Here is a 24,793-nt window from a genome sequence, read left to right as displayed (position 1 = left end):
ATTGCTGTAAGAATATTAGAGGTGTGCGAATTAGTTTGAATCGAATCGAATCCACTGTGATTCGATTCGATTCGTTTTTGAATCTAATAGCGTTTTCGGCCCGGCCAGGTTTGCACCAACCTGGGTTGGATTAATGGCGTTTTGTGCTCTCCTATTGGTAGAGTGGGTGACGTCAATAGGAAAGATTAATCCAACCAAAGGTTTGTTCGCGTCGCATACTCCAACATGCTTCAACATGATCCTACCATAGCTCCTACTCACTCTAACGAGCGCGTTTGAGTGAGTAGAAGCTACAGTTGGAGGAAGTAGGAGTATATTGGAGCATGCGACGCGAACAAACCTCAAGGTTGGTGCAAACCCGATCGAGCCGAAAACGCTATAAGAGATTCGAAAACAAATAAGAGTGAAATCACACGATGCGGAATAGGACTGTGGAATAGAGAATGCGTCATTGGCCGCGGTCCGATTCACTCTCACACGCTTAAAAATCATTTCATCCTTGTTGTTTGTCAAATGTTAAACGAAGACAAACGATGCTCATGAGCGTTGTCAGCATGAATTAGACCACGGCCATTGAAGTAACCAATTAGCGCTATTTCGCATTTGATGTTGCGGAACACAGAGTGCGTCATTTTGACCTAAACCGTATTCTTGTAATAAAAGCTGGAAACACAATAGGCACAGGCAACAGGGAATAACGAGCCGTCCAATCAGAGCTTTGTGGTATAAGTTCGATATTATATCCCAGAGCTCTGATTGGACGGCTCGTTATTCCCTGTTGCCTGTGCCTATTGCAATAGGTGTTTTAAGCCTTAAGCCATAAGAAATTGACCAGCTACAGTCGAATGCGAGGAGAATAATTGATTGTGATTCGTCCATTCCTTATGGTTTAAAGCTTAAAAATCTATTGTAGATCCGGGGTTAGAGCAGACAGTTTCCGCGCGACAAGCGATCGTTCGTTGCTCAGTGCATCCAATCGAATTCGCTATTTGATAACGTTGTGCCGTTGAAAACGCGGCGGAATGGCGGGTCGGCGCGGCGGCGGGCGGTGTTACAGCGGCGCGTCTGTGGCGCACTCTAAAAACAGTCGTGCCGAAGATGGCGACGTGTGAGCGGCGGCGTCCGCGCGGTGTTTAATCGGGGAGCGAGAGAGAGCAAGAGGAAGGTGTATCATGTTGCCGCGGTCGCAGGATCTGCAGTGTTTCCGTGATCCGCGTTAAGTTTCGTGCAAATGTAAAAGGAATGTCAGAGGCGAAACGGGTGCCCCTGCAAACCCTGGAGTTCCCGGAGCCCCTGGGCCACGCGACGAAGAAGGAGAAAAAGGGGAACATGGGCAAGCAGCTCGCGCCCTCCTTCCGCTTCACGCTTACCCTACCCGAGTCCAACGAGAAGACATGCCCGGAATTCAACTATGCCCAACTCCTCAAGTCGGCGGAGGTAAGCTATCAAGCGATACATCCGCACCCATCATTCCCATAGGGAGGGGAAAACAAATGACCGTATGTCAAGCCTTGTGTCATACACGCATAAAACATACGGAGAAATGAAAGAGAGAGAGAGAGAGAGAATGTGAGCGTGTGAGTACAAGATGGGAGAAGGGGGAATAAAAAAAGAGAGAGAGAGAGTGAGAGGGACACACATGATGGAACGCGTGTGGCTATCTATCGACGGGACGTGGACGCCGAAAAGGCGCGAGGGATCCTCGTCGAGGTGGCTACCGCGCCGATTGTCACGCGGCTCGCGTCGCCACCGTGCACGCCGGAATTTATCCGGCCGCATGCATACAAGACAAGGAATGGCAGACGACAGACGGCGGTGGCGGAAACGAGACGGGGCGAGAACAGTTTCTTGATCGATTCACTGTCCTCCGCCGTGCCGGATCCGCGCGTTGTCAACGTCACCGCCGTCCAACATTCAGCCGTACGCTGTCAGTCAATCAAGTCAGATTTGCATCTTCAAGCCGAACGCAGTTTTCTATCATTCTCTCCGAAGAAACGCGCGGCGTCCTTCGTGCGCGTCCCTTGTCCCTTCTGCTCGTAAAACGTCTATACGAGAGAGTTGCCATTGCGCGACCGTCCGGCATTTCGTCTGTCTCTGTCTTGCCTCCGCTCTCTGTCTCTCTTCCTCTTTCTATATCTTTTTCTCTGTTCTCCTTCGTGAAGAAGGGAAAAAGACACACACGTATGCGACGGCGGCGATGCCTTATTCGTGTGTGGAGCGTCTACGCCGGTCTATTTCGCAAGCCATGTACATTTCGTCCGGCGAGTCTTGCTGTATGTGGGAGAAGGATACGCGGAATACGCGCGATCGGGAAGAGGAAGAGCGGGAGAGAAAATGTGGGGAGACAGAGAGAAAGAGAGAGAAAGAGAGAAAAGCGACACATCGTGCGTGAACGTGTGGTCGCGCACGGAGGTCTCTTATTTCACGCGCGCGCGAGAGAGCGTGCTGCGGGACAGGGACTCTCCTTTCTGAATTGTAGATCGATGCACCGGAGGAGACTCGTAACCGCCGACACGTATCGAATACGCCGCTCGAGACGCGTGTCACGCGCTCGCGATTCCCCATCCTCTCCCTCACCGCTGCCGCGCGGTACAAGTGGATAATAAAATAAATAAATAAGCACCCGATCTAATTTGATGTTTTTATTATTACTTCGATAATTGGCGTACAATCGACTTCGAAATCCTTTTCAGCGGAAAACGCATAGTAGATGCGATCCTGATAGAATGCGATTTGAGACCATCCCTAAGAACAAATCGCATATTTTACGATCGACAGGGCTTTCAATCGATTAATTTAATTTTTAATAATCTATCTAATTTCTTTAGAATAAAGTAATAATTTAATTTAACAACAAATTAATAATGGGTAATTGAGAGTAACAACTGCGTGGTAATTTGCAATTATTTAACAATTATATTTCTGAATTCCTTCGAATTAAAACATAATTAGAATTAATTAATTTAGTTGCCATTATTTATTGAAAGTGTATCAGATATATAGTCTCTGCACAAAAAAGTGATTGGAATTATATATTTTTTTTTATAAAAATGAATGCTGTATACATTTGAAACAGTTTAAGATCACAATAATTTATATTTAACAATACATATATTTATAGTTTTTCAATAAAAATTTTCTCATTTTATTTTAATTGCTTTTTAAAAACACGTTTTTTTTTATCCAAATTCTAAATTTCAAATTGCTACTCTTTTTTTGTATCACTTTCAAATACAATACAGAAAAAAATTCCAATTTTTTCATATTTTGTTTATATTTTTTGTTAAAAAATACATGTAATACATTTTTAATAATTATTTTTGAAGCCATTTTGATGTTATCACAATTCTTCGTTCTGTTCTCTCTTTTTTTGTAAATAAATCGAGAATTTATGGATGTTATTGGACGATCTCGAACATACCACGATATCCGTTACATAAAATATTTTATTTTCAAGTGAATGCATGAAATTCGTACGTGAATTACGCTATCCGTTGTTGCGCTTTCAATCGCGTTTGTGTCTCGCGAAATAACGAGTTTGGCGGGACGGAAGGGCGATAAATCGTCTCTGAAAAAACATTTGCACTCGTTCCTACTCTTTTCATTCAGTACGTCTGGATTATTCCAGCTCTTTCGAGCAATGCCGCTTTATTTATTTTCAACAACGGTCACGCTGCTGCGTGCAATTTGCAGCTTTGTTTTGGTCGCGCACGTGTTTTTGAAAACGTGGCACGAATTCGCTGGCGAATCAAATTTCGAAGTGACGGCGGCGCGCATTTCGAAAATTTGCAACGTAAAATCGATCGACCGTAAGATATATAGAATTGTTGCAATTAAATGAGAATCAGCGTTCGTGAAAATCAAATGTTATTCTCTTTTTGTTTAATACGCAGCTATATTCAGTAAGCTCGTTTTATTTTTTAACGCTCGTGTTCACCCATCACTATTACATATCTCATATTATAACATCAGAAGCAAAGAAATACATAATAAAAATTCTTGCAGTTATATTTGAATAGAAATTTCTGGGATGAAACAATATTTGCAATTGATAAAATATAAAATATATCGACAATTATCTTCTTGTTTTGAGGATAAATTAAATAATATTTGTTTCTACATATTAATTTAACAATTCGTAGTAGCTATGAACATAGTTTATTCCATTTTTGGTTATGCATAATTTATTTCCAGATATACGCTTTATATATTAATTAAAGAAATAAAAATATATTTTACAAGTCGGTTTTATCGATTGTTGTTTTATTAAAATACATTTTTATATTAATATATGTTACAAGAATTTTTATTGCGCATCTTCTTGTTTCAGATGTCACAATCTGATTGTGAGACAGATGGTAAACAAGCTTTAACTACTCTCTTTTTCTCTCGCATTATTTTCACCGTGCGACTATCGTGTTCGCGTTCTTCTCTTCTATTCAATTTTATCTGAATTTTTTAATTCATCAAGCGATAAAATCGCGTTACTGGGTTAGCCCCGTATTTTTTTTTTAAATTCCGATAATAACCGCGAGCAGTGAAGCGGTGTGAGAAAAAGCGATACCGTGCAGATTCGCGATTATATCTGACTGATTAATTGAGTAACTAATTGAACGATTAACACGGCCGATTCGATCAAGACGCGTTTGTGCAGAAAAGAAAGAAACCAACTGATTCTCGATCGTCAATAACCACGTCGCAGACAGGATCAATCGCTCGATTCGGCGTCCCTTCGACAGGGGAATAGGAGACCGTAGGAGGTGGTTCGTGACGTCGGAAAGAGCGCGAAATTGCAAGGATGACGCTCTGACTGCTTTATGCGCTCCTGATATCCTTGGACACCGCCAGCATCCTTTCCAGTCTGTTCATCCTTTCCAGAGTCGCGCACACCGCTTTTGCTTTTACAATTATGAGTGGAAATTAGATTTTTGTTTCTCTCTTTGGTTTTTGTAATTCTCATTTCTGAGAACGTGACAATGGTCGGTATGTATAGTCCATTCTTGTATTTGAGACTGTCTTAAATACAGTCTAATAGGCTATCTACGATAAGCCAGTTATCTAAGCTTTAAGCCTTAAGCCGTAAGAAATTAACCAATCACAGTCGATTATTCTCACATTCGATTGCGATTGGACAATTTCTTACGGCTTAAAGGTGAGAGTACATTTATGCGTTTTTATGCGACAAATTTATCGAGCCTTAATTGGCTGTAACATAGAGAGATTCAAGAACTTTTCTGTTCTGCAGCCTTTGTCGTACGACAAAAACGGGGATAAATAAAATATTACTCTGAGACTTCGCTTATTGTAGAAAGCCTGTTAAAATGTCATAAGTCAATCAGAGGACTGTATTAGCAATACTTAAGACATTACTTGAAACAATTTTGAAATAGAGATTGAATACGATCCAATAATCTTATTTTGGAACAAAAACAAGACTGAATTGTTTTCGATGAATATATTAATATGAATTAAACTACGGATTTTTTATTGGTCCTTCTATTTCGATAAAAACCGCCACGAAAGTCTTCAATTAATTTATAGCATTCGCTCTATGTATGTAGAGATATGGTGACTCATGGTTGAATCATCAAATAGACTTTCGTAATTTCTTAATTATCTCCTCAGGAGAAATAGTATAAATACATTATGTGTGACGCGATAAAAGTTATTCCGTACATACTCTATGTATGAAAAAATAGTGCTTTTGAAAGAGATTTTACCAATGATATAAATTTGACTAATATTGATCGTAAAAGATATTTTATTTTTAACAATACATTTATAATAATAGGTCTGTTTTCTGTGGCTGAACTAGTACACTTTTGAAACTTAAAGTAAGATAGATTTACGTTCGATATTTGTTTAAAGCGAAAAAGAGAGTTCTAGAACAGTCTAGTGCAGAAACAGAAAACAGACCAAATATAATAATTATTATTATTATCACACAAATGGATGGAAAATGACATATTTGGTCAAAGCGGATCTTCGTATCTATAATAATAATAAGATACCTGATCCAAATAAGGCCCACCTAATTTATTTTATTTTTAAAAAATTCTATTTATGAGGATATTGAAATAAACTAAGTGAGAATTAAATCTTCATTTTATTCACCTCCAAAAATAAAATATATTATTTATAGAATATTTCTAAATGAACGAAAACGTTAAACTCTGATATTGGATCTTATTATACTACATGCATATGAATATAAAAAGACCCAAATCAAAAGTAAATTAAAAATAACAAAAAAAGTAAACATTATCTTTCTAAATCGTTTTAAAATGGTTATTAATCATAGAAAGGAAATTCCTTAGGACTTATTCTACTCTCAAACACTACAATTATCTCTGTTATCTCTGAGTCTGATATTTTTGACTAATTTTTTGATTATCATATTGAGATGTTTGAATGTACGATGAATGTTCTCTCTCTCTCTCATAAAAGTTTTATTAACATACGGTTTTTCTCGCATATATCAATATTAATAGTTTTTTGTGGCAATACATGCAATATCTAGAAATTTCAAGTTTTCGATCTGTAAGTCGTTGACAAAGAAATTTTGGTTCTGGACACCCATCGAGCATTCAAAAAAATTTATCAAGGAATTAATGAATATATATGGATATCTCTTGAAGAATAATTATGGATCATCTGAAGATGGCTTAATAATAAGCTGAAACATGTAATGGTTTTATAAACTTTAATTAAATTTCTTTGTATTTATGTGATATATTTATATTCAAGTATTTATTTGACTCTTATATGTCCTTTTTAATGTCGATTTAGTTTTTTATTACAATTATCTTTAATTTTGTTTGTAATTAACTCTTCAATCTTTAGAAATTTCTAACAATTTAAATGCAATTTTAACTTTTTAAAAGATAGCAGTATTGAAAATCGTTATTTTTTGGCGTAAATTCCTCCACACATAACAAACAAATAATAATAGCTATAATAATAATCGCATAAGTGGGCCTTATTTAATAAGTACATTGTTTAAAAAAAATATTGATACTTATTTATAAAATGAATTTATTTGTTATTTTCCGTAATTAGGAAGTTGAATAATATTATAATAAATGATAATAAATTATGAAACATTGTGTACTGCTAAATTTTGCAGCGGATTGTGTAAAAATGGCTCATACACACAAGTTTTTGTTGTGTTAAACAAATGTGTTGCTACCGATTTCAATTTTTTAATTCCTTTTTATCTACTTCCTATGATATATCTTTTAAGCATATACTGCAGACGTAAAGCAAGTTTTAAAGTAATAAATTAAAAAGTGGACCTTATTTAGTGCTGGGCTTTATTCGGCTCAGGTACCTTATTCTTTGTGAATTTCTAATTCAAATAACCGTGCGCTGATTATTTGTCAGTCTTGAAACAGTCGTAGATTGAAGCTAGAATAGTAATAAAATTGACAAGCAATTTAATATTATCGTTGCTAATAAGTATCTTTAAAATCCTGTAAATAAGTTTGCATGATGCGATACCGTTATTTTACATGTGAAAAAAATTATGCTTTTGAAATAGATTTTATTTAAATTGCGAGAAATAATAATAATAATTTTTAAATCGGATTCGACAGCCTATACATGAGTGCGCGTACAGATACGCGGTTTATATTCTCTCTGATCGATCTGAATTTTTTATAAATTAGTGAAAGTGGTGCAGAGAGCGAAGTGAGATAGAAAGCGATTTGATTGTGAATTACTAGGTCGGTTCGCGAATGTGCAACAGGATTTTGATGCGTAACTCGAACGATTGTAAATTAATCTATTTATTTTGCAGAAAAAACGAAGGAAAGAACAAAAGAGGGGAGATGAAAATGCAACCAATGGATTGGATCCATTCGACGATGACGATGACGAGGATAAGCTTAAAGACATGGCGAGACGGTTCGAGGCAAAATATGTATGTTGACGATAAAAAAATCTGATCTTTGAAATGATATCAACAGACGGTTAATTATTTCTCGTTGTCTCAGGGAACCTCTACCATGGGAAAGAAAAGGCACAAGTATGATGATTACGTGGACTTGGGCGCAGGATATGACGAAAATGATTCCTTCATCGACAATACTGATGCTGTACGTTAAGTCCTTTTCCATACGTAAGAAAATATCTTCAAAGATCAATCAATTTTTAATACAAATATTTTGTCAATAGTATGATGAGATCGTACCCGAAGAGATGACCACGGCGCACGGAGGATTCTATATTAATTGTGGAGCTCTTGAGTTCAGAGCAGCCGATAGACGTTCGTTAGTCCATAATAATAATAATAATAATAATAATAATAATAATAATAATAACAATAATAGCGATGATGAGGAAAGTAGCGAAAGTAGCGAGGAGGATACCGAAGATGTAGATAGTCCTAATCCTAAAAGAGTAGATAAACGAATCATTAGCTCCTCGGATGACGATGAGACGGAGGATATTACTGGTGATAACCCGCGAAAGGTAATTGTTTTTTAAGGAGGTTGTAAGGGCACAAAACACATATATTAATATTTTCGCTTTAAACAAATTACATACATTTGAAAGTTGTGTTCATAACATTCTGGTTTTATTGAGCAACACATTTTTATAGGTTATTTATTTTATTTGTTATTAGTTTTATTGTTATAAACAAAAATTGTTAAAATAATAAGAAAAATCTAAATGTTTTTATATAAATATATTAAGTACTAAACATGACTTATGCAAAGTTTCATTGAGATTCACCATTAGTTTATAACAAATAACACATTTTATTTATTTACTGAACAATTAATGTCTGCATTTCAAGATAACTTTACAAAAATATTGTTGAATTCCTAGAGTATTTATGTAAAAAAATTGAGATTTTTATCATTATTTTATAATACATTTTCATATATTTATATTAGAGTATATTTATATTTATATTAGAGTATATTAGAGTAAATTAAAAAAATATTACTACTTATTTAAATAACTTTTGATCCAGATGGTCAATTGTTTCTATTTTTTTTGTATTATTATTAAATGAAATTTAGAATAGTCTGTAATTTTTTCAAGTAGTTCTTAACATATTGCATTTGCCTTACAACCTCCTTAAATATACGATATTTGCTATAATTCATATTTGCTTGATACTACAAATACTTTAAAGTATTTTTTGATTGATCAATTAGTAAAATTTTTTTTTCTGGTTGGTCAGTGTAGTACTTTAAAGCATTTGTAGTGTTAAGTAAACTCCATTATTTATTTAATACTACAGTATATAATACTTTGCCCGTATGTTATTCTGTAATGCTTGTTACAGAGACGGAAAATTGAGGAAAATAGCGAGAAGAAAGTTAATCACGAGAATAGCAAAAAGAGGAAAAAGCCGCAAAATCATCAAGCGCAAGATGCACAACAACAAAATTCTCAACCAGATTTGGATCTTTTGAGACGGAAAGAAAAGAATGAAACGACAGATGCTGAAGGAGGTACAGGTATGTGTCTCACTATCTATATTATTATTAAGTTATTAAAAATTTTCGATTTACACACATTATTCATGGAATAATTCTGGTGATTTTAGCTTCGGAAGATCAAGAGGAGAAGAAAAAATCTGATAAATCAGAGAAAAATAAAATAAATGAGAAAAAGTTTGATATCAAAAAGTTCGAAAAGAAATCATCAAATAGTAATGGATACGACGCGAAGAAGATAGATCTAAAGAGATTGGACGCTAAAGATAGTAATATTGACGATGCGATAGAGAGCGTTGTTAATGCAGCAGCTAGAGGAATCGAAGACGAATCGAGTCGTGATACAACAGATTCGGGGAAATCCCGCATTTGCCTTTACGTTGAATCCGACGGCGAGGAAATGGAGAATAAGGAAGCATCTTTGCCTGAGAATCTACCCGAGGATATAAGAGAGATAGTGAATAAATTAAAAGGTCAGGCGGAAAACAGCAAAGATGGCGGCAAAAGCAAGTTCTTCAATAGCGCAGTTAACGAAGTGCTCTTTAAGTAAGTTTGTATCATAAATTGCTTAAATTACAAATTACACAAATTGTGAAAATTATTCTAAGATCCGTTACTTTTATATTACAGTCTAGAGAAGAAACTGCGAATGATGAATTCGCCTAGCATAAGATTACAAACCTATGGACATCTAGTACGGTTTTTACCTTGTAGTAAACTTACTCTCCTCAGCAGAGCTAAAAAACTTTATTTAAAAGACGCAGAACACAGAGTGAATGAACCGATGCAAAAGTAAGATAATGGCTGTATCAACTGTACAATACATAAGAAATTTATTTTGATATTTATAATATTATGCATAAATTATATCTTTTTTATATTTTTGTTCTTTGAAAGTTTTTAGTTTGGTAAAGTTTGTTAACACTTTACAGATTAAAGGCGCTTATTGATAATATTATGCCATCAGTTATGGACAAATATATGAAAGAATGTCAGAAAGTTGCTGATGAAAAGTAAGTAATTTTATTATATATAGTATGTATTATTAGTTTGGTATGTCGTAACTTTTATTCTTGATTTTTGCGACAGTTCACTTTTGCTCTTTAATAGTAGATTACGTTTTAATTCTATTTATAATAAATTGTTTTATATATAATTTTTTTAATGCTATTAAATACAGTTGAATTTAAAAAATCCAGTATATCAGTACATATAAAACTATAGTTTATAATTTCTTGAATATAAACTTATTGTAATTTTTTATTTCTCAGTCCTCAATTATACTGGGAGATATATCGGTACTGTTGGTAAGGCGCCCCTCGTAAGAGGAACCCCTTTCTATTCTCGCCTCTTCGACTGCTCTTTCTCTTTATCTTTCTTCTCTTTTCTACTGCCTTTAATCTTTTTTCCTCTAATCTAGTCATGCTTACATGCTTTTGCTCTCTCAAATTACCAACATTCATACAATCAATTATGTTTACATATAGAAGAAAAGACATTTTATTACTTAGCGTGGTCATTATTCTTCATCTATCATATTACTGAGAAAGCAGAGGAAGATGCGGGGCTTTTTATCATCAGTATCAGTGTTTAGTTCATCACTAGAATCATCTTTTGTGTCAAACAAAAAACTGCATTTGATGTGGGACACAATTCGATGACTAGGCTATTTGATTATGTACTATATTATTACTAAAAAAGAAATTAAGATCGCGGAATTCTGTCACAACAAATGCTGATCATCATTTTGTCATCGCGAAATCATGAATCTTATAATATTATCTTGACTACGATGTAATTAACTGATCGATTTCAGGGGTTTTGAGGGATCTCCTGCAGATGCAGAGAGCAGCGATGAAGAAGATGGTTCATCTAAAAACACGGAAAAGCCAAAAATACCACGAAAACGATTTCCATGGACCGACGAAGCAAAGTTTGTTTGATCAAAAATATATAATTCATGGATAATCTGAATGTGTATTCACGCATATATATGTAAATTTCAATTTTAGGAAACTCGTTCTTGAAATTGCAAACGCCAGGAGACATTATTTCAAAATTCTCAGATCAAGAAAGGAGAGTATGGAATCGTTCGTTGCTTCTTTCATGGATACGAATGTATTACCACTGTGGCCACCCGGATACGTACGATTGCAAACTTTGCTAAAATATGCTAGTCCAGTTGAACCCGCGTAAGTAGTATATTATGTTGTTAATATATATTACGTTCAATTGTTGATACACTGTCTATAAGCGTTATAAGAAAACTTTCGCTATTTGTGCTTTGCTTCGTGCATGAAAGTCCCTTACTATGGTTTTTTCCTATTTTCATCAAAGTGAAAGGAGTGTGTGTCCGAAAATTAGGATCAAGATCCTTGAAGATTGATTTAACTAGTTTCTTTGCAAATCGCGGTCAAGAAATCTGGCGCGTTGACGTCACAAGACTATGTCAGGAAGGTTAATTGATCGCTTCATGGTTTGATTATTGTATGTTTTAGGAAGGTGTAATGGATTAATACTGATTTCTACTTCTTCGCTCGAAACATTAACGGATTCCTAGAAAAAAAGTCATATTCTACGAAAGTGATACTCAATTTAATGCATTTATAAATATTAACAAGATTATATGAAATTATGATATTAACTTGTACGCAAATGTTTAATGTTAATGTTAATTTGTCTTTCTCGAATGCTTTTTTTAGTTTCTTGCACATGCAAAAATTGCTTCAATTATTTTAGTTATCATACACTCTTTGGTATTATTATTAAATGCACACAGAAAATTTACTTTATATTTTTGTTTCTTACTGTATACAGCTTGCCTTCTTCCTGTCTTATATTTATATATTCATTTGATGTCAAGTATTCACGTGCTATTCTATATTAATGGATTTTTATGATTTTAGCATTAAGAAGAAGTTGAAGAAATCAAAAGAAATGGTCAATGCAAACAACGTTACAACTTCTGCGAATACTCAAGTTTGCAATGTTGCAAAGAATGATGCAACAAACGTAAATAATCTTTTGTCTCAAGAAAACGAAAGGACAAACACGAATGTATCCAAAGTTCAGATCATTGGCGAAAATTCGACGAATTTTGCAAGTCAAGCTACAGCGAAGTCTAACGACGTTAATACCGATAGGAAGCAACATAGTAATAAATATAAAGATAAGCATACAGAGAATAATGCGGGCCAACAGCAGGAAAGCGCTGCGGTCAATAATTTTACAGTTGGTAAAATTTCTGTAGTACCTACAGCACAACTAATGGCTCAAAAGCCAAGTAAGAGTCACGTTGAGAAATTTAATTTTATGGATTTAACAAACAGCTCTTTGTCCATAACACGTGTTGATTATGATAAATTATCGACAAAAATAACTGAAGCGATAAAGGATAGAGTTTCTATTACACCGTGTCCGGAACTTGTGAGCCATTGTAATCCGAACGAAATTTCCCAAACAGGACATCATTCCGTATATAGACAAGATACTTCCTATTCAGCACAAGCCTTGAAACATAGGTTCTTGCAGGAAAATGCTGACGTTAAATGTGAAAAGAGATTGGACGACAAGGATGTTGACGCAACGGTCGTGAAGACTGAAAAAAAAGAGAAAAAACGAGAGCGATGTGTGGAAGTCAAGCACAAATCGTCGCACGATCAGAAGAAAAGAAAGAAGGATCATAAGATGATTGAGCAACAAATAGGGCCTATTAACCAAGATGTAGTGCCTATGCCGCAGCAAACAACCCTCTCGAAGGAGGAACAGGAACAAAGGCAAAACGAGGAAACAATTGCTGCAACTAATTTTCTTAGTCAGATCATCAACGATGATTCTTCGCCACGAGGATTAACTGATAAACGGAAAGATGGTTTTATTACAGATGATACTTTAGCGAATGTAGTACAACCAACGGATCAGGAAAAGGATGTCCAGATGGTAATGAGATCGTTGAAGGAATTGCAAGAGTTACAAGAAATGAAATACTCCCCTAATAATTCGCCGGTCGGTGGTACTATACAAAAGCCTGGTAAATCGAACGCGCAATATGTCACTTATCAGGAAGACTATCAGCGATTGTATCTCAAAAAGGAAGATAAAATAAGGTCTAAGGAAGAAGCGCAATGGTAGAAAAGACGTATCTTATCGCCGATTTGAAATTTTTTTTTTCTTGGGGGCTGTAGTAACGATCAGTTATAATAGCGAAAGATAATAGGCGGATTCTTGATATTTATGTAATTACGTTTCGTTTCGTATAAACAATCGAGCGAAGGCTGACGGAAACTTCTTCCACTTATACAACGCCGTTATTGGCGAAGTAAAACGCAGCTATATAGATTTATAGCGATCATACTGTGTATGTCGTGTAAGGATTTTTGAATATTTTCAAACAAAAACCGCCAAATTATGTACATACATTACAAATTTGCTAGCGATAGTTTTGGTTGTATGTGTACAGTATAAGTATATAAATTATAAAATTCTAAGGTATTCAAAAGATGTGGATACACTTGGCGAATGAGCAATGAGCGAACGAGTGAATGTAAAGTTGAATTTATTAGAACTTTCTATACCAGAGAGGGAGTTTTATAATCTAATTGGATGTGAATTAAATTTTGTTTGTGTTTACTGTGCACGTACATCTTTACAAGATTTAATAATGAAAATTCATATTCGCTCTCCGTTCATCATTTGTTCGGTGTATACATATCTTAATAAGTATTTGTGTAAATAAGTGAGCAGCGTCCAATCGCTCCGTGAATTGGGTGGTCTACGAGAATTTTATTTTCATTTATTCGACGAACCTTCTGTGATTTTTTATTGTGATTTTGTCGATTATTTTGAGATCGGCATTTAATATAATTTTGACTATGTAACATTTTGTTTTAATCGTAAACATAAGCATATTAAATGCTCTTTTTTTTAAATAAATATTGGACAAATGAATTATTAGTGTCCGTAAATCTTTGCTTTATATTTTCTTATATTTTTTGACCACCCGTATCACAGAGCGAGAAAAAGATGTCTTGTGTACTGTTCCTCCTTGTATTTCGTTTGTCATCACAATGTATGTACGCGAACGAAAAGAAAACGATTTGATATACATTCATTTCTCGAAATTGCATTATTGCCTTCCATAAATATGATTTGTTATAGTATAATTATAATGGATTGGCGATTCGTCATAGATATTTATAAACAGATTGACGATTGCATAGAACAAATTAGAGTGCAAAGCTGTGGTATCGGATATGTGCATGATTTCGTAGGAGCAAAAAGTCACAATACTTCCACTGTACATTATCTCTGCGCCGTCTTTTTTTTGCTGTAACATCACAATAAAATATCTTCAATGCTTTTATAGTGTTGGAGGCGGGAGAGTGCGATTATCACTATATTAGCTCAAGAAGGCGTGCGAGCATCCGTTGCTTTCTCGACTTGCAAATTTGTGTGGCTTTGTATGTGGCTTGACTGAATAATAGACATGTTAGATAGTGTTTGGAAAGGGGGAGAGTGCGAGAAGACGTGCGAGAGAGAAAAATGTCTCAGTGAGACGACGAGAGTGCGTGGAAGAGCGAGAGAGCGAGAGAGACAACTAGAATATTTTTGGAACACATAAAGATGACTAGTACTGTATTATATACCGTATCCTTACCCACCCCCGCCCTTTCCCCGACTTACCCCTATGATACTTAGAATACGGATAAAGAACGTCTTGTACAATTCCGCATTGAGAATTTTCACTAAGACGACTTAAAATATAAGTTTTGAATATTTTTTACATAAGCCATACGATTTCTACCCTTCTCTTCTGCGTCGTGCGATATGTCGCGTCGGTGGCATCTTTGAGATTTTTTCTTTTTTCGTCTACGAGATCCTGAACAAGAACTAATAGTAACATTACATTAATGTTATAATTTCCTAGTCAACAATATAATTGTTATGTGGTATGTACAACATGTTACATGATATAATTTATATTGTTGAATGAGAAGTTACACGATGTAATATTACTGTCAGTTTGTGTTCAGCAGAGATCCATACAGCACAGATAATTCTAACAATATTATAGCAATGTTCCAGTAATATTGCAAAATGTTGCAGCAATGCTGCAAGTTTCTGTGTTGTATGGAGACTTTAAATATAAGTTTTGAATATATATTTTACACAAAAACCATTTCTATTCTCTTCTGTATCATGGGACATATGCATTGTTGATGATATATTCATGATTTTTCCTTATTTTCTCTCGCCTGCAATTTGTATCAATTTATTGGAAAACACAATACGCGAAAAGATCCAACGCTGTCATGAGTAGTGTGTACGACAAGAGCGAGATTTCTGAAATTTTTTTTACTAAATGTTATCAAAGATTTTATTCTTATATACTTATATTAACGTTAATCTGTCTGACTTACCAGAGTTTTGTGATTGCAAGTTCAAAGTGTTGTCATAAAATATAAAATGTATCATCGTTAGGTATATGTTGAAAGCGTTCGTACAGATTCGAACAATCCACTCGTATTCGGAATCTAATGGTTTTTTTTCGGACATTTCATCAATTTTTGTTCTTGTGTTGTTGCATGAACGAGAAAACTATAATTTTACTGATCATTGTTCAACATTTTGGATAGCAACGAACAATGTGTCATTCTCTTCATTTTTCGATAACGGGACAATTTCAGAATGCGGAATAACGTGAATTTCTATCAGTGTAAATGAATTTTAATCTCGATTTAGCTCACTTTTAATTTTTTTCCAGTTCTATGATGTAAATCCATTAATTTCTATCAATGTATAGATATCAATTAACTTTAACATTTAGTTTAATTTACTCTTGATCTTTTCCTAACTTTTAGAAAGTTCATTTTATAATTTCAGTTTAACATTTTTATTTATTTTTTTATCTTTTTTTCATAATGATTTTCTCTTTTACTATGTGTTTTCTTTGTATTTTTTTTATTCCGTACTACATTATTCCAACAATATCGCAATGCTAATGCAACGTTTTCAGAAATGAATAAATATATTGCGATAAAACCTTTTCCTTTTATTTCTTTTACTTTTTCCTTATATTCACAGATCAAATTATTCCAACAATTTGCAGTGACACTGCAACATCCTAGTAATATTAAAAATGTCGCAGCAATGTTGCAGGCTTCTGTACTCTGTATAGGATTCTTTCTAATTATCTCAATCTATCAAAAATTATATTAGTTTGTTAGAGACGAATATTAGAAAGAGTAAATTAATTAAGTAAATTAAGAGTAAAATCGAGATTAAAAATTGATAGCAATGAGTATAAGGCGATTAAAGAAATCAGGAAATTTATTTCTTTCGAAATCGCAAAGATTTCTAGCAAATTTTACAGGTGACTGTTTTGGAAACGAGTGCATTATTTCGTGTAAAACGAAAGGCGCTCGCCTCTACTTTGATTATTGACTCAATTTTATCAGCTTCCGAGACATCTCGCCGACCTCGTTCCTATTCTCGTTCATCATCGCGACCTATAAAATCGTTCATTCGCACGCGCGCGCGTGACGTTTGGTAGCATTTCCACGGCAAGTACGGTGTCTCGTCGCGCAGCGCCGCCACAGTCGCGCGCGCCTCGTGACGTAATGCGCGGAGCGGTCTGAAGTGAGCGGGGGTGGGCGGGAAGGTGGGGAGGAGACGGCGGTCTGATGTGTGACCTTGCAGTGTTTGTAAACAGACACACGTTGCCGTCGCGAAGTGTTACGGACGATCGCCATCGCGAAGAGCGAGCCACCCCGAAGGCGCCTATTCGTTTCCGTAGATCGACGCGTGTCGTGCGCGACGCCATGGAAGTGGAGCCGATGTGCATCGTGGAGAATGAGACGGTGAGTGGCACGATTTTTCGGCAATACGTGCGCCTGACAATGTGCTCGCGCGTGACGCAAACCTGTGCCATGGGGAAACAGCTACGGGTCTTGCGTGCGCGCACGGCCGGGGATTACACCACATTGTGCAAAGAGGGCGCGCGTCGGATGGACGTGTTTCGCGCGTCCCGACGAACGCGATGACACGCGCGAATTGCAATTGTCCCGACATCTCGGGCTGCGAATCGATTGAGATCGAGCGGGCGGAGGGGGAGCGAGGGGGGTTGCTGTTTAGCTGATATTTCGTTCATGCGGTCAACCTGGCGCCTGACTTTGCTTGGCATTCTTCGCGACAGGTGGCGCCGCCGTCGCCGCTGTCTCCCGCGCGATGGCGCTGACTTCGCGTCAGTTGGAATTGAACCGCGCCCGCGATTCAAATCGCCTCCGGTTCGTTTACAGCGCCACAGAGTGTTGTCTTGGACGGTACGAACGATTGAATTCACATTGGTTTTCGAAATTCGCGAACTATTTTGACGAGCATTGCGGATAGAGTGGCGAGCGGATACGAGTATTTGGTTTCGGTATGTACTTTGGGAATTGTATCGCCATTCGACATCTTGCTTGGATCATGTCGATTTCCAGTGGAAACTTTCCACGGCGAATTGCGTTCTAGTTGCTCCGTGATTGTTTGAGAGTAAGTTCTACCCGTGAATTATTGTAGCAAGTGTCGTAACGCATTGAACATTTCGCGCAATCATTAGTATTAATTTTGTCTTGTATTTCAAATATCTTATCGAAATGCAGTAAGTGTGCGTTGGATATACGATCGTCGTCAGGTGTGCATACGCACTTAAATAATTCGTGTTAAATCTAACGTATTTTATGTGTCTTAAATGGTCCACTCAAATTTTTGTATTAATTTAATATAAGATGAATATGTTAGGAAATAATGCAAATATTATGTAAAAATTAATACAACAATAACATTGACACCATTTGTAAGCAAATTGCGAAAGTATATTTTTTTTTAGTAAAACATTTATAATATATTAAATTTACATATTTTATTTATTTATCTTAGAATTTATATTTTAAAATACATTATTTTTATGTTATTTGTTCATTTTCTTTTTATCAAATTACTTTAATACTAAGAAATATTGAATATATTCGACGCAAAGTTCATAAATAACACAATCACATTATGTTAAATTAATACTTGGATATGTTAAAAATTGAACATAAAAATTTTAACAAAGACCAGTTTTCACATAAATACAAAATATTTTTATTGTACACGCATCGTACAATTAATTGCGTTGATCGTGTTTTTTTTATCCTCCATCGGCAATGTTGGATTTTAAAAGCATATCGATTTTTCAATTGTGAATTCGAGTATATGAATTTAAATTTGTAAAAAACAAGCAAAAATGCAATTTAACTTTTTAATGGTAAAAACTTGTTAATGCTTTTGCAAATATGTAAGAATTTTTTCAGATTTTTATACAGTCCGAATACAACATAAAAATCAATACTAAAGTTTGAAGAGAATTGCAGACAAAAGATGAAAAATTCACATTGCCGGCGAAGGATTAATAGTAATTCAATCATTCACTGAAAGACACGTTTTTGGAATTTGGGATTATAATTACATGGTAAAGTATACAATGTTGTTTTCAGAAACAATATTGTTTCTTTCGAAAGTGAAATATATAACTAAAAAAATTAAGTTTTTCAGAAAAGGTAGAAGCTATTTTTCGATTAAACAGAAAATTATTGATTAATGAAATATCAGCAAAAAGAATATACTTTTAGACGAGGCCTGTCCAATTTGCTCAAAAGCTCCGAAGCCAAAACAAAACTATCGATGCAAAAAATTCAATGTGAGTCAGATTTCAAGGACTATAAAGTATTTATAAGCGTCACTTAGATGTGTATCAACACTTTACAGTCTCCGAAATCTTATCCACATACATTGAATTTGTATTGATGGCTTTTATGTTTTGATTCTGGAGCTCAAATTGAACAGGCCTGTCTTAGACACATCATCAAATATTATTTTCGTTATTTTCGTTTCACAATCCCTAAGAACCACTCCTTTTTTAATTATGACAATTTTATATCTTAGAAAATTATAACAAATCCGGAATAATTCAGCAAAAGTACATTGTTGGGAAATTTGTATCAAATATAACACATTTCAATTTTGTTTCGAACGGTAAATTCAAAATTTTGTGTTCATTTAACATATATAAGATGAATATGTTAGGGAATAACACAGATATTATATTAAAAAAATAATCACAAAAAAGATAACACAGTTTGTAAACAAACTGTCGAATATATTTTTTTAGTATAATTAACATTTATGATATATTAATTGAACATATATTTCATTCATTTACCTTAGAATTTACGTTTTAAAATAAATTATTTTTATGTTACTCTCTTGTTTATTTATTTATAAATTATGTCATTTTGACACTAAGAAAAGTTGAATCTAAATTTAACAGAAAATCTTTAAATAACATAATTACAGTATAAATATATAATTACAGTGTTAAATTAACACTCGAATATATTAAAAAATTCAACATAAATTGTTAATAAAAATGTGAGTGAACCGTTCCCAACACAAATACATAATGTTTTTTTTACTGTGTAATGTACTTTAACATATCAGCTGCTTACATTTATGTATCTTGATTAGCTGAAATGCTAAATTTATAATAAAAAAATTTCTTCATATTTCAATCATCAAAACAATCTTAATTCTAATTTTCTATAGAATAGAATTTCCTTTTTGTTTACAGAAACGATACAATTCAAAATGTGTCACTTATAGAAAGTACTATAATCTCTTTGAAAATCTTAAGAACACGTTACAAGTGCTATTTGACGGATAGACTGTGAAGTTGAGTCTACTTTTCATGATTGATAGAATAATCTTTACTTAACTTATTCATGATAATAATTAAAAAATTACTTTTTTTTAATTTTGTCACTTTTGATGTCAAGGAATGATATTCTTTTTGGTACATAGAGTTATAAGTGTAACTATTGTTATTAACATTATAGCAATAAATAACTATAAAATAATAACTATAAAAGTAGAGCTCTATAATTATTTTACCATGTAATTATAATTATCACAAATACAAAAAAATGTTTCTCAGTGTTTCTTAACGGTTTATAAAATCATATTAAACCTTATCTATGCGGTAACTCATGAGCCTATATTTTTTTAAATCAGAATTTCATTTGTGATATTTTTCGAACATAAAACTCCTGATCATTCTGATTGTGCTTTAGGTATATCAACTCATTTCTTTTTTTCTTTCAAAAATTAAGCATACGCTTATTTCGAGTGTGAAAAACGCGGGAAACGAACGGACCTCGGCATCTCGCGACACGATTGGTCCGCCATCTTTTCGATATCTCGATACTCGCAGTATCGCATTTCGATAAATTTTGAATCGCAGTCACAGAATGCATCGTGTATCGTGAGGATTAATTTACAAATCGTTCCGTATGTTTCGTAACTATTACATTCTATAAGAACGAATTTTGCACGAATACCCATCGTAAGTGTCTTATTGAGGCTCATTGTCAGCCATGGCACGCTGCTCATCATAACTAGTCACGTTTTTCACCGTTGCCGAGCGATAAGCTTTGTCTTCAGTCGCAGCAGCCGTCGGTGGAAGGGTTAAGCCATGATCAGACTAGAGATTGAAATTAGATTGAAATTTGACTAATCAAAAGTAACATTCATTAAACTTGAGATTAGTTCTCTTTCTGAATTCTAATTTAACCAATTAAAAGAAAGAGAATCAATCTCAAGTTTAATGACTCTTGCTTTGATTGATTAAATTTCAATCCAATTTCGATCTCTAGTCTAACACAGCTTTATGAGCTGGTATTCATAGCCAATTCTTATATTTAAAGTCGACTTAAGTACAATTTTAAGATGTTATAAACTATTCACAGAATCATATATTAGCATTTTAAGACATTACTAGGGCTAATATTACATTTGTTCCTAATAATGGCAAGAGTACAAATACAAAATCTTATACGATTCATAACGCATAATGCATAAGAAAGTGAATGAATCAAGGTCCTTCATTTGCTTCCTTTTCATGAAATAAAAGGAACTTTGGTTGATTGTTTTCTTCTGCTTTATGCAAGAATCTATACCCCTGCCTTATGGGCCTTCTACAATAAGCCATTAGTCATAAATCAGAAGTCAGCTAAAAATTGACGACTGTGATTGGTCAGTTTTTAGCTTCTGACTTCTGATTTATGACTAATGGCTTTTATTGTAGAAGGCTCATTAAGATAATTAACTATGGGGACGCGCACAATTAAAAGAATAAGAAACTGAGAACAAGAATTTTAACCTATCAGAAACTGCATTTCACAGTTTATAGTTTTTGATAGGTTGAAATTTTTAAGCGGGGATCACAGTTATGCGTTATGAATTTTTACATAACACATAAGGCATAAGAAAATCAATCAGAGTTAATTATTTAGTGGAAATGAAGAAAATAAAGGACTTCGATTGCTTCATTTTCTTAAGTATGTTTATGCGTTGTAAGAGAGAGTCTGTGGTTTAAGGACCGCGACATAGCCTTTTGTGTAACACATAATACATAGTGCATAAGAGAATCAACCAATCAAAGTTCTTCTTTTTCGTAAATTGGAAGAAAAGGAAGGATTCTGATTGGTTGATTCTCTTATGCACTATGCGTTATGCAAAAGTCTGCTCCCCACTTAATTCTCCGTTTCCTGTTCTTTTGATTGTGCGTAGCCCTAGTGAATGAACACCGGGCACATTAGTCGCGGTCGGCGGCGCGGTGCGCGGTACAATTAAAATGGCGGCGCGCCTCCGCCTCCGCGAGGCGCCGCGCGGTGACGCCAGCGTCAGCACCGTGAACATCGTTCCGCGGGCCGTCGCGGGCGCGATCCGCGCGCGTCACGTCCCTGCTTGAGAGCCTTTTGGCCCGTGAACTGCGCAGTTGACAGAGCCCGTACGACGCGTTGCACCGGTGAGTTTTCCCTCCAGATATTTTTCGCGCGACGCCCGGCATGTCTCCACGCCGGCGTCGCGACGCCGTCGCGCGCGAGCACCACGGCGCTTCGCGGCATATCGCGTTTCCGTTTTCGCGCCGCGCCGCGCGTCCGTTTCGTATCACGACGCGAGAAACGCCTTATATGCACACGCGTATGTAACGTTTCGCGGCGCGGCAACGGGCGCCTTTCCGTTGCTCATCTGTGTCGGTGTGCCGTCGCGACGCGCGCGTATGCGTGCGCGCGCTCTCGTTCTCCGTCTCTCTTATCTATCTCTCTCTCTTTCTCTCTTGCCTGCTTTCGACGGCGCGACGCGATGAAACTGGGACACCCGCTCGGATCCCGTCCGAGACGATCGTAATTCATAAAGTGTCGCGACGTTTCCTCCGCCGCGACGCCGACGCGCCGCTCCACGCGACGAAACCGGTCGATTTCGGAGCCCGCCGTGCCGCGGGCTTCCGCGTCGCCCACCCGCGACGCTACTGCGCAATACAGCGACGACGCGTGTCACCATCGAAAGCGTGACTTGTGGTGATCCACGATTTTTTTTTTAGCAAACCGCGCTTTTTCGTGCGGAAAGAAAGAAAAAATTACGAGACGCACACGTACCTGGCACACCGAGTAATCGCGAGCTATTCTTGGAGCAAGATGATTTCGCGATACCGCCATGTATTCGTATTCGTATTTGACGAGCTTATCTTGCAAAGGGTTTTTGCCGATAACTAATACTTCGTCGATTTTGAATCGGGAACGAATCGAACGGAAACGCATGCATGTTGTGTAAAGAGGCGCTCGGTCAAGTTCCAGCGGTTAAGTTATATTTAGAAGTCATATACTTCGAGAGAAGCTACAGATGCGATAATTATACTTGTTTAAAAATTACTTATAATTTTGATATAAGGATTTGTATTTATACCCCACTTATTGATAAATGCTTACAATTATTTCTGAGACTCTATTGTAAATTAAATTGTATGTAAATATACGCATTTATTGCATAAATATAAATCATAAAAGTGAAGTATAAATATACGCCAATATATCTATATATCTATATATATTTATTAATATATATATTGTATAGATTTATTAAATATGATATAATACCAAATGTAATACGTATTGATTAAATATGGAGAGATCAGAAAAGTAATTATTTAGAAATCTGATTTGAAATTTTTGCACTGAAAAAAATTTATTAAATCTTAATACATATTTTTTTAATAGTACTAAGTAAATATTTATTCAATATAAATGATAACTAAATTAATGATTTTTGTACCAAAAATAAATATATGTGTATATTTAATAAATATATATTTACTTAGAAGTATTTAAACAAATATTTATTAAAATTAAAAAATAAACATTAAAATTTTTTTTGGAGTGTTTTTCAAGATTCAACAACTATTTGGAATTGTGCATATAAATATCCAAGTAATATTTTCAAAGTTAATAGTTTCGTTGCCAAGTTATCTCTTATCGGCAATCTTTTTTCAAATACATTAATGTTTGTTCGCAGCTCGTGTATTGAGAAAAAGGATGCTTTAAAAATTTATTTGTCATATAATGTTTATTTCACTAACATAAAGCTTTATATATACGGCAAAATAAAATTTTATTCCTAGCAAATTATTTATTTTATTTTTTTACAGTTAATGATATATTTCTCAAAGTATGTATATATTTTATCACAGTTAAATTTCTCTTATAGCTAAATTTTTTTATAATCTATAATATTTGAGAAAACATCACACATTTGCGAATATTTTTATTTCTTTCTCTCTATATACGCATCTGATATTATGTCTCATATAAAATACCTGTATTTAATACGATAATGAATGTAGGCTTATCTACTGCGTATTGCAGCGTTGCTTTTATTTAATTTATGTTCTGTTACTCATGTTCGTATCTCTCGTCTTCTTGCCTCTATCAATTCATTCGTACGAACTATTGTATTTTTGCAATTAAGAATTTATATTGATTTTTTTAAACTTACCGTGCAATATACAAAAATAGTACTAATTAACATAAAAAAACTTATTATTTCTAAAATATCATAAAATATTTTTTTCTTAGGAAAGATATTTCGTCTCTTCGTTTAATGTAATTGCTATGGTTTATTTTTTATATGAATTTCTTATTTGCATATTTATTATAGAAAATCAAAAAAATTGTGGTTATAGACGGAAGGAGTTATGAAAGTTTCGCTATAAGGAAAAGATATCGAATTTAATGAAGGATCCATGACTGGAAAGATCCGTGCACTAGTTCCGAAACGGTTCGTATTATATTGCGTTATGCGAAAATTCACTGAGTACCATCTCGGTTAATTCAGAAGTAATTGAGGTTCGTAGGCGAAGGCATCGAGGCAACGGCGTCTTTTAACGAATCCGCGATATTTCCTTCGTATCACGTCCTTGGAAACAA

At 35.0% G+C, this 24,793-nt stretch overlaps 3 protein-coding genes across 6 annotated transcripts in view; 2 read left to right on the top strand and 1 right to left on the bottom strand.

Annotated features, from left to right (window-relative positions):
* The first annotated feature begins 1,242 nt into the window (after positions 1–1,242).
* yem (yemanuclein) lies at positions 1,243–15,262 on the top strand. Of its 2 annotated transcripts, XM_018519583.1 has the most exons (12): positions 1,243–1,437; positions 7,799–7,921; positions 7,995–8,096; positions 8,176–8,472; positions 9,299–9,473; positions 9,563–9,998; positions 10,083–10,244; positions 10,385–10,465; positions 10,724–10,759; positions 11,269–11,385; positions 11,465–11,644; positions 12,359–15,262. In XM_018519583.1, the coding sequence occupies exons 1-12, from the start codon at positions 1,243–1,245 to the stop codon at positions 13,581–13,583; spliced, it is 3,129 nt and encodes a 1,042-aa protein (XP_018375085.1). In that variant the 3' UTR covers positions 13,584–15,262. The 2 variants fall into 2 exon arrangements, with proteins under 2 accessions (XP_018375085.1, XP_018375086.1); XM_018519584.1 differs by lacking the exon at positions 10,724–10,759 and having other exon boundaries at positions 12,359–13,583.
* Positions 4,317–16,121, bottom strand: LOC108768901 (uncharacterized). 3 transcript variants are annotated; one of them, XM_018519586.1, is made up of 4 exons: positions 15,872–16,121; positions 15,621–15,794; positions 15,256–15,341; positions 4,317–4,962 (listed from the first exon to the last, which is right to left on the bottom strand). In XM_018519586.1, exons 2-4 carry the CDS (start codon positions 15,650–15,652, stop codon positions 4,709–4,711), a joined length of 372 nt encoding a protein of 123 aa, XP_018375088.1. In that variant the 5' UTR covers positions 15,653–15,794; positions 15,872–16,121; the 3' UTR covers positions 4,317–4,708. The 3 variants fall into 3 exon arrangements, with proteins under 3 accessions (XP_018375088.1, XP_018375089.1, XP_018375087.1); XM_018519587.1 differs by having other exon boundaries at positions 15,621–15,706; XM_018519585.1 differs by lacking the exons at positions 15,256–15,341; positions 15,621–15,794.
* A 1,004-nt stretch (positions 16,122–17,125) lies between these two features.
* REPTOR-BP (REPTOR-binding partner) overlaps positions 17,126–24,793 on the top strand; it is a 37,181-nt gene continuing 29,513 nt past the window's right edge. Inside the window, exon 1 of the mRNA XM_018519279.1 lies at positions 17,126–17,311. Within this exon, the coding sequence (XP_018374781.1) occupies positions 17,135–17,311 (177 nt within the window). The 5' untranslated portion in view covers positions 17,126–17,134. The remainder of the gene's footprint in view (positions 17,312–24,793) is intronic.

The sequence above is a fragment of the Trachymyrmex cornetzi genome, unplaced genomic scaffold (genome assembly GCF_001594075.2).
Source record: "Trachymyrmex cornetzi isolate Tcor2-1 unplaced genomic scaffold, Tcor1.1 scaffold83, whole genome shotgun sequence".
Classification (NCBI taxonomy): Eukaryota; Metazoa; Arthropoda; class Insecta; order Hymenoptera; family Formicidae; genus Trachymyrmex; species Trachymyrmex cornetzi.
The sequence above is the reverse complement of the archived record's forward strand: the minus strand, read 5'-3'. Positions and strand labels throughout refer to the sequence as shown.